The following is a 17,391-nucleotide window of genomic DNA, read 5'->3' on the forward strand; positions in this document are numbered from 1 at the left end:
CAACAGACAACTGACCCGTTACCTCGAAGACAACAACATCCTAGACCCATCCCAGTCCGGCTTCCGCAGCAACCACAGCACCGAGACCGCCCTCATCGCCGACACCGACGACATCAGGATCCTTATGGAAATGGAGAAACGGCCGCCCTCATCCTTCTGGACCTATCAGCAGCCGGTCTGCCACCACACCCTAACAGCACGCCTCCATGACGCCGGAATCCAAGAGACGGCCCTGGCCTTTACCACATCCTTCCTCTCCGGCAGAACCCAGAGCGTCGCCTCCCACCCTTCCACTCCAAGACCACCGAGATCATCTGCGGCGTTCCACAGGGATCATCCCTCAGCCCGATGCTGTTCAATATCTACATTTGCAAAAACAACAAGTGATGGACTGAATGTGGATCAATGTCACACACTCCCCCAGTCAAAAGATCTGGGCCCAAATCCATCGTTTTTTTGCACTCCACACCACCCTGGGTTAGACAATGGCGATATGCAAATCAGCTCTGACCCTGTTGCCCCATGGGAACAGTCCAGTCCGAACTACAAATGCCATGTCCTTCCCAGAACGGAATCAAGCATCCGAGGACCGGACCACTCGCCCACGTCGCACGACAACATAGAATCAACATCATCTCCTACGCTGATGACACCCAGCTGATCATATCCCTCACCGAAGACCCCTCACCACCAAAGCCAACCTCCACAGAGGAATGAAGGCCGTCACCGAATGGATGAAGGACAGCAGGCTGATGCTGAATTCAGACAACACGAAGGTCCTCATCCTCGGCCCTACCCCCTTAGCCTGGGACGACTCCTGGTGGCCAAGATCGCTAGGAACAGCCCAAGAACCCACCAACCACGCACGCAACCTGGGAGTCATCCTCGTCTCCGCCCTCTCCATGACCAAGCAGGTCAACGCCGTCTCCGCTTCCTGCTACAACACCCTTTGAATGATCCGCAGGATCTTCAAATGGATCCCCTCCGACACGAAAGAAAAACCCGCACTCAGGCCCTTGTCACCAGCAGGCTGGACTACGGGAACGCCTTCTACGCAGGAACAACAACCAAGCTCCTGAGACGGCTGCAACACATCCAGAATGCCTGGGCACGACTGATCCTCGATGTCCCCTGACGCAGCCACATCACACCCCACCTGAGAGGCCTTCATTGGCTCCCTGTCAACTACAGAATCACCTTCAAACTCCTCATGCCGGACCAGCATACCTCAACGATCGACTCAGCTTCTACACCCCCACCCGCAGCCTCCGCTCTGCCAACCTCGCCCTCACCACAGTTCCACGCTTCCGGAAGACCACCGCCGGCGGCAGATCCATCTCCTACCTCGCCGACAAGACCTGGAACACTCTCCCTACCAGCCTCCGACAGACCCAGGACCTGCTGGCCTTCAGAAGACTTCTCAAGACCTGGCTTTTCGATCAGTAGCAGCCCCTCCCCACCCCCCAGCGCCTTGAGACCCTCACGGGTATGTAGCGCGCTTTACAAATGAAATGATTGATTGATTGATTGATTCTATCAAATGTCTAACATGTTAGAGTGGCCCCACCCTATTTATGACAAGCATGAGAGGATCTCTAAATGTGGCTATGGCTCACCATTGGGGGAAGTGGAGTGTCAGGTCCTACACCGGCCTTGCCAGTGAGCGAGTCGCCAGACATAGACTAATGACCTCCAAAGAGCCATAGCAGCACTATGTTCTATTAATGATCTGCTTAGGTGTGTTGTAGGCTATTTAACACTGTTTGAAAAAGCTTCCCCAGAGTCACTAGAATTGACAGAGTTCGAGTTTGAAATAAGCACAAAGTGTTTTCAAAGAAATGCTGTATTACAATGAACTTTGGGTTGTACAAGAGGGACCCTAAAGATAAAATGCTCGCTGACTTTCCTTGATAATATTTTCAAGTATTGAAGCATTTGACAATTTAGTTGCAAAGAAGGCTTTGTCCTGAAAAAGCACATAACAATGACAGCAGCTGACATTTTTAATAATTCTGGTAAACAATGTTGTGTTTCCATTGTGTGTCCCTCTAAATACTTATCCAAAATAGCATTAAAACCGAGCTGGCTTCAGATGTACGTACCCTTTTCTCCGTTGTGTGAAATCTTAAATGTGCTGACAAAGAATACATTTCATAAAAGTGCCTACGCCAGCATCTTAACTAGAAATCCTACAGCGCTTAATCTGTCAAAAAAGGCTACCTATCCCTGATTCCACTTCATGCCTCTGCTGTATCTTTCGGAATTAATGATGAGGCACTGGCAACCATGTCGATACCACCTGACTCATGATTCTTTAAGCTAAAAATAAGGCAATTTCAGCTTTCTTCCTTCATCCTCGGACGTCTTCACCCTGCTGCAATTTAACAGAAAAGCTAAACCCCCTGTTCTTAATTCACTCAATCTCCTTTCCATGCGTTCTCAAATGCTGTTCAGTATTCATTAGTAGGGGCACCTATTACCGGATCCGAGTGGTGGGGCGGGAGGGTACGGGGGATGAAAAAAAGAAAGAAAACACTTGAAAACGACCAGCCACCGCCTCTCCTCTGTCTTCTTCTTCGTCCTGTCGCCAGTCTGGCAGCAGGAAGCAGCAGGAAGCTCCTAGTCTCCCCAGAGCCAATCATAATGATACAATGCAGCATTGTGATTAGTCTGAATGCCGTGGTACAGCGCTCTGACTGGGAATGGGAGGTTGGGCATTTTCCTCACCAGGCTGTGCATTACAGCCTTGTGAGGAAGATGCAAAGTGTGCATGACTGTTTGGCCGGTCCAAGAGGGCCGGCCAAGCAGTTTTGTGCACTTAGGGAGTGCAAACCTCTCTTCCCCCTGCTCTGGCTAGCTCCGGCCCGAGAGCCACTGACTGCAATAGGAAAACTAAAATGATAATAACAATACATTATTATCATTTTTTTCCCCTTTTGAGCAGTGGGGCGACGCTCCTCTGCCTTAGTGGAGGGGCTGCCACTGTCCATTAGTTTTGGCAAAGTCAATTTTTATAACGTTTTGCAGGTCTTTCAAAGGAGTGAGCCTCTCATAATGTACAAATGAGGCTCTGGGCTGCTGACCATCTTTTGCCTGGTGACAAGCTAATATGTTCTTGGAATTTCGTCCGAGCTCCAAACAGAGGACCTTATTTTTATGGTACATACTAAAGGAATCCCCTTTAAACATCCCTTTTGTAAGAAAGGGAAATCGATGAGACTTTGTATGTGGAGGCCTCTGTCCTCGTAATGAAAGTTTAATTGTCAATAATATCCTTCAGTCTTCTGTTTTCATGTTCTTCTTTCATATATATACTTTTACTCAGTGTTTCATTGGAAACTTTTCTTTTCTGATCCATATTTCTATACTCTTAATTGTGCCCCTCTTGTTTTTATTCAGCATGTCCCTCTCACAACTAAATTGTAAATAAAAGTAGAGTAGCATGCCCTCAATGCTGGTCTGTTAATCGCATCCACCATGCACTTCTGATTACCAGATGAAGAAGGGGAAGGCTTGTTACCAAATGTAAGTCGCTTTATCGGTTTTCAATACCCTGCTCCAGTCACGCAATGAGGGAGATTACAGAGCAGTCCTAAGAGCAGAGGATGCACTGAGGAATACAAGGGACAACATCCCCGCCAAATCCTCTGTCCGGCCATCTTCTAATCCACTCGAAGGAAATCCTCTGGTTGGGAAGCGGGACATGCACTCGTATATCCTTCTCAGCTTTGGTAATCTCTGATTTAAGGCCATGTACAATGTCAGAAGAGATCACAAATCTCTCTGGCACACTGCTAAATTGGGCATTGATGGACTTCCAAACAAATATGAAAAGGAGGGTTTGGGACTGCAGTTTTTCATGTAACTCCCAAACTACATAGCTTCTATCAAATGCATGTAAAGGTCTTTGCAGTCCTCTGCTTTTTGAATTTTTGTGATGTAGATATAGACATTTTCACTTCATAAATAAATAGTACCTATATTTACATTTATCCTCATGATGGCACATACTTGCCAACATTTAAGAATTGCAGTAGCCGAGAATTGGAGTGAATGCTACAGAAAGTTCATCATAATCTCCCATTAAAATGCTTTGAAGGACTGACATTGTGAAAGTTTGGAAGAAAAGTCTAAAAAGTGGAAAAGTCATAGGGATTGCTGAAACTAATGGGGTGAGAGTATTATTTTGTAAAATGTTGACTACCAGCGCTTGTGTGATTAGATTTTTTAAGAGTAACTACAGGGTGAGGACCGAAGCAATAGATTTGGAAATAAAGACAATGTAGTGCATGCTTTTTACGTATGGAACATTGACAACACACATATGTGCGTGTTTGGACACACTACCATTCACATTGGCTTTTAGCCACACCAAAAGACTGATATGGGCTATTGGTGCCTAGAACCACAGGGCAAGCATTGCTGATATGGGCCTCATTACAAGTTTGTCAGAAGAGGGCGGGGTATTTACCACACGTGGTAAGTACTATTACCCCAGAGTAAAGCATTTACCACGTGTGGTAAATACCTCCTTTTCCGAGTATTCAATTGTTCTCTACTGCCTGCTCCAGCTAAAATCCTGGAGAAGCATATAAATCAGGAAATAGCTAAATACCTACTGGATCAAGAACCCCTAGATCCCTTTCAGATCACAGCACTGAATCAACACTTATGGCCTCTGCGGATTCCATTTGTAGGCAAGTTGACCAGGGAGGGTCTGCTATCCTGGTATTGCTGGACCTGCCTGTTCCTTTGACTCCATAGCTCCATCTCTGTTGGTGTAAAGTCTTCAGCAGGTGGGGCTGCAGGATGCAGCACTTAATTTGCTGGAGTTCTTCCTGCTGGATATGACGCTTACTGTGAGCTGCAGGGACTTTAGAGCTCCATCTTTTCAGCTCCAGTTGTGGGGTTGCACAAAGGTCCTCCTTAAGCTCCACCTTATTTAATTTGCATGTCGCCCCTCTGACGAAAACGATACGCTCTTTCGGTTCCCGTGTGTCCTCCTGTGCGATAGACACCCAGATCCTCATTTACATCTCCGATGACAGGGAAGAGGTGGCTGACAGGTTTAGTGAATGTATGATGGAGATCAGCAGGTGGATGAGAGAGAATTGGATCAAAATGAATGGGGAGAAAACTGCGATCCAGGTTTTTGGAAGGGATAGCTCAATCTGGACCAACCGCTGGTGGCCAGATACATGTGGTTCCTTACCCATTCCAGTGGCTACAGTCAAAATTCTGGGTGTGATTTTTGATAACACCTTGACTTTTGACAACCAGGTAAATAGAATAGTGTGCTCCTGTTTCTGGATCATCAAGATCTTGAAGAAAATCCTGCCTTTTCTCGCGAAAGAGCTCAGGGTGTCGGTGGACATTGCGCTTATCACGTCTCACTTAGACTACTGTAATACCCTGCTATTAAATTCCAACAAGTACATTCTGTACAAGCTATAAGACATTTAAAACATGGCAGCGTGTCTGGTCCTGGAAATACCTTAATTCTGTTCAGTGAGGGAGGGATTGAGGTCCCTACACTGGCTCTCAGTACAGAAGCGGGTGTCTTTTAAAGCCCTCTGTTCACAAGGCTCTTCGTTTGCGGGGGCTGTCCTATCTTAGGAAGACTTTTAATTGGTATGTTCCGGGAAGGTCACTGAGATCAGCTGGTCAATATAAGGTGGCTGTTCCTAGGTGCAGGAGAGTCAGGTGGAGGGGATGGGCTTTCACTGTGGCGGTCGCCAAGTTGTGAAATTCCCTCCCTAAACAGATCAGGAGCTTAAATTCATACATGATGTTTCGAAGAAAGTTGAAAACGCGATTATTCTTGAACTAGCCCTCCCTGTCTGGCACTGACAAGTTTAGGTCCTTCTACGTTAGGTCCTCGCCTTTCACACAGACTTTTCTGGTTAGCGCTTAGATGTTTTTTGGTTTTATGCGCTTTAGAAATGCTACAATTGCAATTACAATTACGTGTTTTGCCTTTTTTCGAGAGCCTTTTCTCCTGATGAATTTCGAACGGTTTGACCTGCCGGAATATATCAGGGGAAATCTTCATGGGTGTGATTTTTATCTGACAACTTATAGTTCTGATCTCTGTGCAAGCACCTGTTTTAACCTAAACTCGTAATGAAGGCCATAGGTATTAATGGATTGGACCTTAGGCTACCAACTTTTTAAGATGAAAAAACAGTTCATCCCATCCATGAGGAGTTAGGAAATGCAGAAACAGGAATATAGCATGTATTAATTACGCTACGGTGTACCCTAACTATAACTAAATGTATATGCAAGGTTTGTGTTGCAATGAAATAATTTCTTGGGAGAATAATGATTGTTTTTATGTATGTTTAAAAAGCAGTTTTTTAAAAACAAGACAATGTTTGTTTATTGGTATTCTTTTGGTATTTTATGATGTATTATTATGTTGAATTATTTACCAAATTAATATTTTTATGATTGTCTGAGATAGGAATTGATTTTGCACCATCTTGACCTATCAAGTCGCCATTTTGGAGTCATGTCAATGTACAATTAATTTCATCTGCAGTGCCCTGGTGGATGACGTTAAATTCAGTATTAATGACTAGGTATGGTTAGTTATTTTCCACAAAACTGTAACACAGGTCTGATCTTTGTACTTATTTACAGTAAGGACGTTTATTGGCCAGATTAAAATATCAAGCAGCTTCATAAACAGTAGTGATGGGAAGCACCTGGACAGCCATGACATTGAAGGAGAAATAATACAGATGGTAAGCTCCAATGTGCTTAGAAAAACCCCATAAATTGAAAATCGCCTGCAAACCTTTGTGCATCAAGATTTAATAGACTAATTTTGTCATATATTTTTTATTCATTTATATCAAAGTTCTTGCAACCTTAGCCTATCTTGTGTTCAAAATCTGGAGATGTTGTAAATTCATCTGTGGTTCATATAAAAATATATATAATATAAATGCACATGGGCGGAGTGTAATATCCTCTTTATTACCATTGATGAATGTGGGGAAGGGGCCATGACCCATAAGAGGCAATGCCTTGAAGGTGTCATGATGCCTCTCTCCTCCTTTAGCATGTAATAAAAAACATACTGGCTGCACATCTGTATGTGTGCTTTTTTTACGTCTCGCCTGCAGGTTGTGTGCATGTGTTGTCGCTATGACGACGATCTCTTGTGTCTAAAAAAAACTATAAAAAGAAGCTTTTGGCTCACCCATTACTTATCATTTGATGGCAACCTTATCACTCTTTGCTGACTGCTAATGTGGCAGAATATCAGAGCCATCATCTGTCTGCGCGCATAGCTCAAGTACAGATTAGTTCATGTTAATTAGTGTCCATCCACTGCTTGCTCTGTAATTGAGGTACTATTTCTTTTTTTTGGCATTTTCTTTATACCAAGATTTCGACCCGATGGTATCAGCACTTTACACGAGCACCAGTTACATTAAAGAACTTCACAATCTTTATTTGTTAAAGGAAAGGGAGATTAATTGATTTGACTAGAATCGCAGGATGTTAAGCCAAAGCCGAGACTCAAACCTGGTTTCCCAATTCTGAGGACGGCAGCTCTGCCCATAGAGCCACATCCTTCTTCTCCCTCCCATCCAGTATCCTGCCTCCCTTGTTGCTTTTAGCCATGCTGCACAACAGCTGTGCTGTGCAGCATGGCTATAAAAACATTGACAAAGACAAAAGATACCTACAAAAAGAGCAATATTAGCTCTAATTTGTCCGCACAGGTGTTTGCATCATAGGTATGTAGATGGAAGCACTCAACCCTCTAAGGGCCCTACTGCTCAGCGACCATGAACCAAAGGAAAAGAACTCATGCAAGAAGGGAGAGCTTAGAGAGTCCAATAATTGTTCTTTCAAAAATTCAAAATTCAATTTAGTGCAAAGTCCTTCCAAATTGTTTTCACACATAAGAGGTCTTCTTATGAATCCAATATGACAAAGGAGCTGTGCCTCGCATGGATGGGATGCAGCGTCCTATTACATGAATTTTGCGGGTCCCACTGGGGATACAGATATTCAGCATCTTCTCTTTTCTGGCGTGTATTATCTAGGAAGAATCACTAGAAAGAATTGAAGTCCGATGTTGAGACAAAACGCGTTGACTGGTCTGCTGTTGGATGTTAGAAAGAATAAAGAAAATGTGGTTTACACATCATTTCATGGTTCTTGCATCATACTGGATTTATAAGAAGACCTCCTATGTGTGAAAATAATTGTTAAGGACTTTGCGCTAAATAGAATTTTGAATTTTTGAATGAACAATTATTGGGCTCCTAAGCACTCCCTTCTTGGATGAGTTATTTACAAAGACAACAGACTTCACATAGGAGAGACCCATAGGAGAGACCTATTAGCTTTGCCAATGCTTGTTACATGTAAATGTAAATGTAAATGTAAATGTCGGAATTTGTAAAGCGCACAGCTACCTCCACCGGAGGTGTCCCGGCGCTGTCCGTATACCGCTTAGGAACCCTTCCTGGCTTTCCTGGGAAATGTCCACTCCTGGGCACCCCCCAGGTGCAGCCAGGCATCCCAGCGCTTTTGGGGCCGTTGTGGAGACTAAGCAAGCTATTGCCCAGAGTTGCAGCATGGGACCCATGATCAGAACAGGCACTGAGGCGAGAATATCCAGTCAGGGGAATTAATGAGCCGGAGACCCGCCGAGGCAGGAATCAAACCCTGGTCCTTGGGCAGAGCTCTGCATCAAGGTCTGCCTGCTCTAACCATTGAGCCACACTTCTCCACTTTTGTAGTTACAATGTTGCTTTATCACGTGTGCTAAATATAAACGAAAGTAGTAACCAAAACCAGAATACATTAGATAAATCCGGTAACTGATCAGGTTGTTTGATTGTTAAAAAAATTCTTAATCTTTGTTGTCATTGTAAAATGCCTTCTGCCGACAATCAGCAGTGTTTCCTCTCGCCAGTTATGCTATATCGTGGTAGTAAATGAGTTATCGTGTGTTTATTGGTCCACTTGTTCCCAATATTGTCTTAATGGATCACATTTAATTTTACTGGCATGGCAGAAATAACTTTACATCAATATATTGTGAATGATGAAAAGTAACACCAATTGTTTGCATTAGTATGGGTCCAAACTATATGCTGCATACAAAAATTGTTCTCGGCTTCTCATCAGATTTGCGAAAAAATACATATAAATAAAATAAATAAATAAATAAATATTGACTGGCAATATGTTCCAACAGCAGCTTTAAATTGTAACTACAAATGTGTTTATCAGGGGCAAAATATGTTTGTGCTTTTCAGTAGAGCCAAATGTCCTCACCATGCAACAAAGTGGAAAAGGGGATCCAGCTGTAATTACTTCAAGTCATAACGTTTGCAAACCCTTAGGGCCTGATTACCAGTTTGGCGGTGTGGCTCCGGGTCTGCCCCCACACCGCCTAACCCGTGGTCAGGCCGCCCACCAGATTAGGAGTTTCCTCCTGTCTGGTGGTCCGGTATTTCGCGTTCCCATGGCTGTGCCTCAGAAATTAGACACCGCAATTGGAACGCCAAACACAGTTGCCGTGTAGGAACAGGTGTGCATGCACACAGGGGGGACACATGGAGTTCCCCCTTAGTGCATCCACAGGACGTGAGGCACCAAGGGCCCCTTTGTTTCCTCTCCCCCACGGTTTTCATGGCAGTAGAACTGCCATGAAAACCATTGCGGAGAGGAAACCTGTAATATGCTTGGCGGGACTGCAGTGGTCCAGCCAAGCATATTTGTTATATTTAGGGCTGATCCACCAGTAATGTGCATTCACAGTGCAAATAATGATTTGGAAACTATTTTATCTAAACATGAAAAGGTATTTGACATTGTATTGGGAGAGGCTATTGGCTATCAACATGTTATGAAACTCAAAAAATGCTGTACCTGTTAAACCCGTTGCACGCAAAATACCACTGTCTGCTAGATTTGAGGTTAGAAAGATCATCAAGCAAATGCTTGATGATGATATCATTGAGACTGTGGAAGCTACACAATGGTTATCTCCGGTCGTGATCACGCAAAAACAAGATGGCTCCTTGCATTTTTGTGTGGACATGAGAAGCTTAAACAAGGCGGTTATAATGGAAAATTATACCCTTCCAAACATCAATGAGATTGTCCTGAGCTTAGCTGGTGGTAAGGTGTTCTCAAAGCTGGACTTACGCAGCGCCTACCACCAAATCAAACTTTATCCCAATTCAAAAGAATATACTTCTTTTATCACACCTGAGGGCACGTATCAGTTCAAGAGACTTCCCTTTGGGTTATGTTCTGCTGCCAGTGCTTGCCAAAGGATCATCACAGATGTACTGAAGAATAAAGAGCGAGTAGTTTTCTTCCAGGATGATATCCTAATCCATGCCCTAGATTTAACCGACCACAATTACATCTTGGATAAAGTCTTGACATGTCTAGTCAGGGCTGGTTTAACTATACGCAAAGATAAGTGTGTTTTTGCTGTCAAAGAGGTGGATTACCTAGGATATCATGTCAGTGAAAACGGAATCCAACCCAAACATCACTTGGTCAGTGCCATATCAAATGTAGCAGAACTAAATGACAAGGACAAATTAAGATCGTTCATGGGCATGGTGGAATACTATGTAAAAATTTTCAAACATTTGGCAGAGAAAGCTGAACCGTTAAGAGAGATTTTGAGGAAGGGAAAGACATTTTCTTGGGGAAGTGAACAAAGAACTGCTTTTAACTTGATTAAGGAAAACATTGTGAATGCGAACATTCTTTCTAGTTTTATACCAGGTTTACCTACTGTTTTAACTGTAGATGCCAGTTCTGTAGGCATTGGAGCTGTCCTGACACAAAAAAACATGATGGACAACAGAAAACAATTGCCTTTGCATCTCGCTCGTTAACTGAGACTGAGAGGAACTACTCAGTTATTGAGCGTGAGGCATTGGCGGCTGCCTGGGCTACTAGATATTTTAGAGTTTTTCTGTGGGGCATTTCATTTACCCTCAGGACTGATTACAAGCCTCTATTAAAAGTGTTAGCTCCTGGGGGCATTACAAATTGTTCAGGCAGACTGGCAAGGTTAGCAGTAAATGTCCAAGACTTCATGTGTAACGTTGAATATCTACCTGGGTGGTGTAATAATGTTGCAGACTGCTTGTCAAGATTACCTGACACAAAAGCTACTCCAAATGAATTAATAACCGAGAGTGTAGTTGCTTGTTTAGAAGATCTTGCAGAAGATCTCTCCAGATCTATATCCAAAGATGAATGGATGGAAACCATGGGAAAAGATCCCATCATGGAAAGGTTACTTAGAATGTCCAAAGAAGGAGTATCTAGGCAGAGTACAGTATCACCCACTCTCAGGTCATATGTCCAATTACAACATGAGATTTCCACACAAGCTGACTTTATTTTGGTCAGAGGTGAGAAGTACATACCACCAGAATCTCTTAGATCTCGCATTATTGCCTTGGCTCATGAGGGTCATTTAGGCCAAACCCTTACTACCAAACGCCTTAAAGAAAATTTTGGTGGCCGGGTATGGATTGCCAGGTCAAATTATGGGTAGAAAAATGTGAGGGTTGTAAGGAATCTGAGAAAAGGCTTTTAGTAGGCGCAGGTAGAAGTAATACTAATTCCCATGGACAAATCGTGTCTGAAGATTGTGTCTGGCAAAAAGTTTGCATTGATTTCATTGGTCCTTTCCATGAATTACAAGATAGTGAAAAGTTTGCTTTGATGTTAGTTGACTCTACTTCAAGGTGGGTGGAAGTTGCTTTCATGAAGAATATCAATACACACTCTACGGTCAAGGTACTTAGTAACATTTTCCGCAGGATAGGTATTCCTGCTATGCTTTTATCAGACAATGGAACACAACTAACATCTAGGGAAATGCTGATCTATGTTAATCATGTAGGCTTGGAACATTTACATACCTCATTATATAACCCCCAAAGCAATGGCTTATGTGAGAGAGTGAATAGATTAGTTAAAGGTAGCATGCAACTAGCCTTTGCATCTAATCGTTCAGTTCAGAAAGAGATCAAAGAAATGCTTTGGGCGTATCACACCACAATACACCAAAATATGACAAAAACACCTTTCGAACTCATGAGGAGCAGGCGACCTGGAACGAAATTAGTTCCTACCTGGTTATCCAAACAATAACTGGAGGTTACTCACCATTCTTGTTCTAGTAGTAAGACAAAGATTTCAGAAGGTGATTTAGTTAAGGTTAAACCTGGTGGCACACATAAGGTTTTTAACCAATTCTGAGGCCCTTTCAAAGTCAAATCTGTATGTGGAAATTATGTAAAATTGCCGAATGGTCAGACATGGAATCTTCGAAGAGTGGCCTTATATCAGAAAAAAATAGTCTTTCTAATTCTCCTCCTTTGCAGCCACAGGATTTGTCACTTCAAGGAAGTAATGGTTATAACAGTAAAAGACCAATCCGTGAAAGGAAATCACTTGCATATTTGAAAGATTTTTATTTAGATGTTTAGGGAAGGAGTGGGTTGTGGATGTTGCCACGCCACATTCCATCACTTATTTAATTACTTGGTCACTTAGTCAGAATGATCATTTTGCCACGCTACATTCCATCACTTATTTAATTACTTGGTCACTTAGTCAGAATGATCATTCACAGGTTTATGATTGTTATAAGTTGTCGATTTATGTTTTTGTTCTTTCACCACACTATATTTCATTATTCTTTGAAGAAGAATTATTATAGGTATTATAAAATGTTCATTCTTGTCAAAGCAAAGGAGATGTGTTATATTTATTGTTTTACTGTATTTCCCCATGCGGTCTCGTGAGTTCTTCTGAGCTCTTGATGGCAGTCTCCTCGTGCCTCCGAGCCCAGAATTCTAACACAAGACCGTTGGTGAAGATTTCCAACTCGGCTCCGCTGGTCGGGTTTCTTCGTCATTGCTTTACAAATAAAGAAGTTTCCTGTTACCTTCAAGTCTCCGCCTTCCTACTTACAACAATATTACTGCCTCTGATGCCTCTACACTGCTACATAACCGCCAGGAAAGGTGGTTCACTGGCGGCTTCAGTGAGGCAATTGCGGTTGAACTGCCCATATTGTAATAGGGCGGTCAAGAGACCGCCACCAGCGCGCCCCCATGAGTCTGGTGGTTCGTGGACCTTAGTGATCTGCTACAAGGAAGGAAATGTGATTTATCTTTTGCTTCTGAGTTGTTGATTTCTTTAGCGATTCAAAGTGCAGTTTGCTAGGCAGTGGCCCATGACATATTCACAATCAATCAATTCAATCAATCAATCAGTGTTTGTGAAGATTCATTGTTGGTTGAGAGTGACGTGTTGTGGGACAACAAATGTGTTTGCCTCTCTCCTTTATAATTTGAATATAGCAGGTCCTGAAAATCTACAGGCAGGCTTGTGTTGCCAGTTATTGTTTAGTTAATCAAAAAGAGACTAGCTCATTATTTATAGTAATTACAACAATTAAAAAGACTCAAGTATGTTTCGTCATGGGGTCGGAACACCTGGTGGGTGTGTTCATAAAGCCCTCACCCACCAACCTAGCGGTTAAAAATGTGTGTGATTCAGACTATGTGTCTACACGCATGCGAAGGAGGCACTACAGGTCCAGAGCAGGCTCTGCCCAGAAAAGCTGGTCAACCCCCTGCCACCTCTCAACCTTGAGGCCAGAACCTGCTAAAACTAGCGTGTTTCTGAGAAGGGAATCCCCCATCTCACACATAGATAAACACTTTAGGGCGTGTAGACACATAGTCTGAATCACACACCCACTAGTCTAATCACACTCACTTTTAATCTAGGTCCTGAAGAAAGCCAGCATAGACATAAGGCACTGGCTGAAACATGTTGACCCATTGGATGTGGGAGGTCGTAACTCGCCTCTAACATCCAACAGCCTTATTTTTAACCGCTGACGGAGGCCCAGGTATTAAAGTCTAATTTACCCTCGGGTACTGGGACCCCCGCCAAGCCGTTTTAACATCACTTTCATAACACTCTTCACTGCACACTCAGCAATATACCTGCTCCGCTGTAGTCAGGCGTCGAAGCACACCCGGGACACGCTAGGTGTTACTGGGTGGGCCCGATGATGAAGCATGCCACCAACTAGGTTGGTGGGTGAGGGCTTTATGAACACACACACCAGGTGTTCCCACCCCATGACGAAACATACTTGAGTCTTTTTAATTGTTGTAATTACTATAAATAATGAGCTAGTCTCTTTTTGATTAAATCATATATAACCCCGGGGACAAGGACTAGCTATCTGGTCCTCCCTCTCTCTCTTGATTACGCATTGTTTAGTTAATGACATCAACCGCTATCAGGGGTCTCAAACTAAGTCTAAAAATGCATTTTGTGCTTTTGTATTCAAGTACATATTTCTTTTTCCACATGCCCTGTAATACTTCCGTTCAACATGAATAAAACCAAATATAGCGCCAAATTCTATTGAAGCCATTTTTAGACACATGCCTGGCTTACATGAAGAAAAGTCAAACCTTCCATAGGCAGAGCATACACCTTACTCAGAGACCGTGAGGCAGGTGTAAATGTATCAGATATATAACTGAGTAGATTATTCACTCATATAGAGACACAAAAAAGGTCGGATTTAGAGCTGGGCAGGAATGAAAAATCCTCTAGCACGAAAAGAAAATGTGAAATTTGAAGAAGAATTCGCCAATTGGATTTCCTCCACTACAGCGTCTACATGGTGGAGGTTATATGGCCATTACAATCTCCACCAGAGTTTGCATTGCCCTCTGAAACAAGAGGATTTTCTGTTGCTATCCAATTATAAATGAAGTTTGTAGTAATACGGACTGATGTAAACTTTGGAAGGTGGCCACCAGCCAGCCTTAATAACTGACCTTTGCTTGCCTAGCAGGGATCTATGTGCCCAAGGTGGCTGTACTGTAGGCACAGTTGAATGGAAAGTGGGCAACATTTTCTTAAAACTTTGGGTATTCCTTTTTATCTTTTTCAAATGAACTCCCACTCTGGGCCCTGATGCACAGGGAGTTGTCTCCCTGTACATCAGGTCCAATGTTTATTTTGCAAGTCATGCCTCACCTGGCAGGGAAAACCAGTGGCAATTGCTAGACCCTCAATTAGGACATGGCTACCATTACAATACCCAGGCGGTCCTTTGCCAAGTGGGCCATCAAGTCAAGTGATTCTGATGATGGAGCCAGCTGAAGCTCTGCCATTGGATACCTTGAGCTTACTCCACCACTAAGTGAGGCGTGGGAACTGAAAGTATGGCAGGGCGGAGCACCTTCCCACTCGCCAATCTCTAAATGACCCACTTAATCTTTGTTTATGCCACTGGACATTCCCAGCACAGGGTGCATCACAGGAGAATACACTGCAGGGGCCAAACAGGACCCTCCGCTTAGCACACACTCGCAAAGATACCACGCATACGACGCAGCCACACCGGACAACGCTCCTTCTCCCACCTTGCCACCAAAGCTTGGAACGACCTACCTCTCCACCTCCGCACTGCACCATCACTGACCGCCTTCAGGAAGGGACTCATGACCTGGTTGTACGAATGAGACCAGAAATAAGCACCTGGAAACCCCCTGGGGTGACAAGCCACGCTCTACAAATACAACGTGATTGATTGATTGATTGAGCAGTGAGAGTTGCACAACCCCTGAGGCACTGTTTAGCAACCTGGGTACAGGGAGTCATTTTGTGGGGGAAGGAGACCTAAAATAAATAGGCAGCGGCATAGCACCAGTCATGTAGGTGTGATTGGCCAAATGTATCTGTGAGCCTGAGGGGGCTCAAATGTTTGAAAATTATTAAGGCCAGCAGCATGTACTGGTTACTAAGAAGACAAGAAAATGACAACCTTATAAATGTCATCTTTGCAGCATACAAAATGCAGGCCATTTGTAACCATTTGTCATTTTTTAAATTTTGATTTATAAGCCAGAATGAACTTTCAAGGTATTTCTTATCTGGAGTTATCAATCACAGGCTTGGCACACAAAATGACAGTTCTAAAATATTCAGTTCAGTTTGTTTGCAAACATTTCACTTTACAGAGTTTACCTTACAAAGCTGTACATAACCTTTAGATACACACTTACAGCTGACTTTTATAGTGGTAAATATGACATTTATATGTGCTCTTTTTTCATTTGTGACACCCAGGACTGGCCTGTAGTGTTACTTAAAGCATATTGCAGATGTGAGTGGTGAAAGCTCTTGCCTCATATTCACATTAGGAATTTGACATTGAAGCAGATGACTTCAGGAAAAGTCAGACATGTCAGTCTAAGTAAAAACATTTTTTTGATCCTTAGGAAAGGGAAAGTGCAGTAGGAAGTTGTCTTGCAGATCCTCACTCCCCAGACGTTCAAATATCAGTTATTTAGAGCCCATAAATTAAACCTTTTTAGAGAAATGCAAAAAAAAATATTAATTTCTTTACATGTGGAATCCCTCTTCTGGAGGCAATAAATAGAAAAAAAGTGAACCGAGTGAACTTCAGCATCCTTGGATGGAATGTGGGGCACACGCAGGTAGAGATCTGCAAGCCTGTGACTTGGACAGTGCCACATAATGTTTGTTCAACAGTGAAAGCCAATGAATGAGGGCATCGCAATGTCACAGCTTGATGTTGATGTATTCCTACCAATGATCAACGGTCGTCCGAGTCTCACCCTTCCTAATCACATGTCTTATGACCCTCCTGTCCGCCTATAAAAAGGACCGCTTCAGTTTCTCTGGGTTCTGAAGGTCCTATTGTGTTATGGGGAGAAAGTATTTAAGTCCCACACCTAAGGAGAGGGAGCATGGGTATGAAAAACAAGGTTTATTCAATGTGTATCTTGCAGTAATATCTGGATGTGGATCCCCCTATACTAGCAGAGACAGTCACTAAGAGTAACAAAGGTCTTCCCTTCAGAATTGTTAGACTATTCAGGGAAGGGGATGTGGCGTAAATGTCAAAGCTGCCGACCTTGGAGTTGGGGTACCAGGCTTGAGCCTCGGCTCAAAATTCTGTGATTCTGGGCAAATCATTTAGGGCCTAATTATAATTTCGGGCAGAAAGCCTGTGAATGCTGGTCGGAGGCTTTCTGACCGACATGGTAGTTTTAAACTCCGACCGCCGCATTAGGATGACGGTGGTCAGAGTTTAAATCAATGCGGAATCCAACTCAGTTCCGACAGGCTCAATGATCCCGTCGGTCAGTCTGAACTGAACCATAATCCCTTGAGGACGGTGTTTCCGCCATCTGGATTATGTTGTCAGTGTCGCATAGCCAATCAATGTCAGCCTTTTTTCAATGGATTGGCTGTTGGAAACTGACTTGGGGGCCCCTAGCAGGCCCCCTCCCCTTGGCCCTCCGC

The 17,391-nt window shown here is 43.4% G+C and overlaps 1 protein-coding gene across 2 annotated transcripts in view; it reads left to right on the top strand.

The window, feature by feature from the left end:
* HEG1 (heart development protein with EGF like domains 1) overlaps positions 1 to 17,391 on the top strand; it is a 219,447-nt gene that overhangs the window by 134,218 nt on the left and 67,838 nt on the right. For both annotated transcript variants that reach the window (XM_078682440.1, XM_078682441.1), the window contains exon 5: positions 6,646 to 6,749. In XM_078682440.1, the coding sequence (XP_078538566.1) occupies positions 6,646 to 6,749 (104 nt within the window). The remainder of the gene's footprint in view (positions 1 to 6,645; positions 6,750 to 17,391) is intronic.

This window comes from Lissotriton helveticus, chromosome 3_1 (genome assembly GCF_964261635.1).
Source record: "Lissotriton helveticus chromosome 3_1, aLisHel1.1, whole genome shotgun sequence".
NCBI lineage: Eukaryota > Metazoa > Chordata > Amphibia > Caudata > Salamandridae > Lissotriton > Lissotriton helveticus.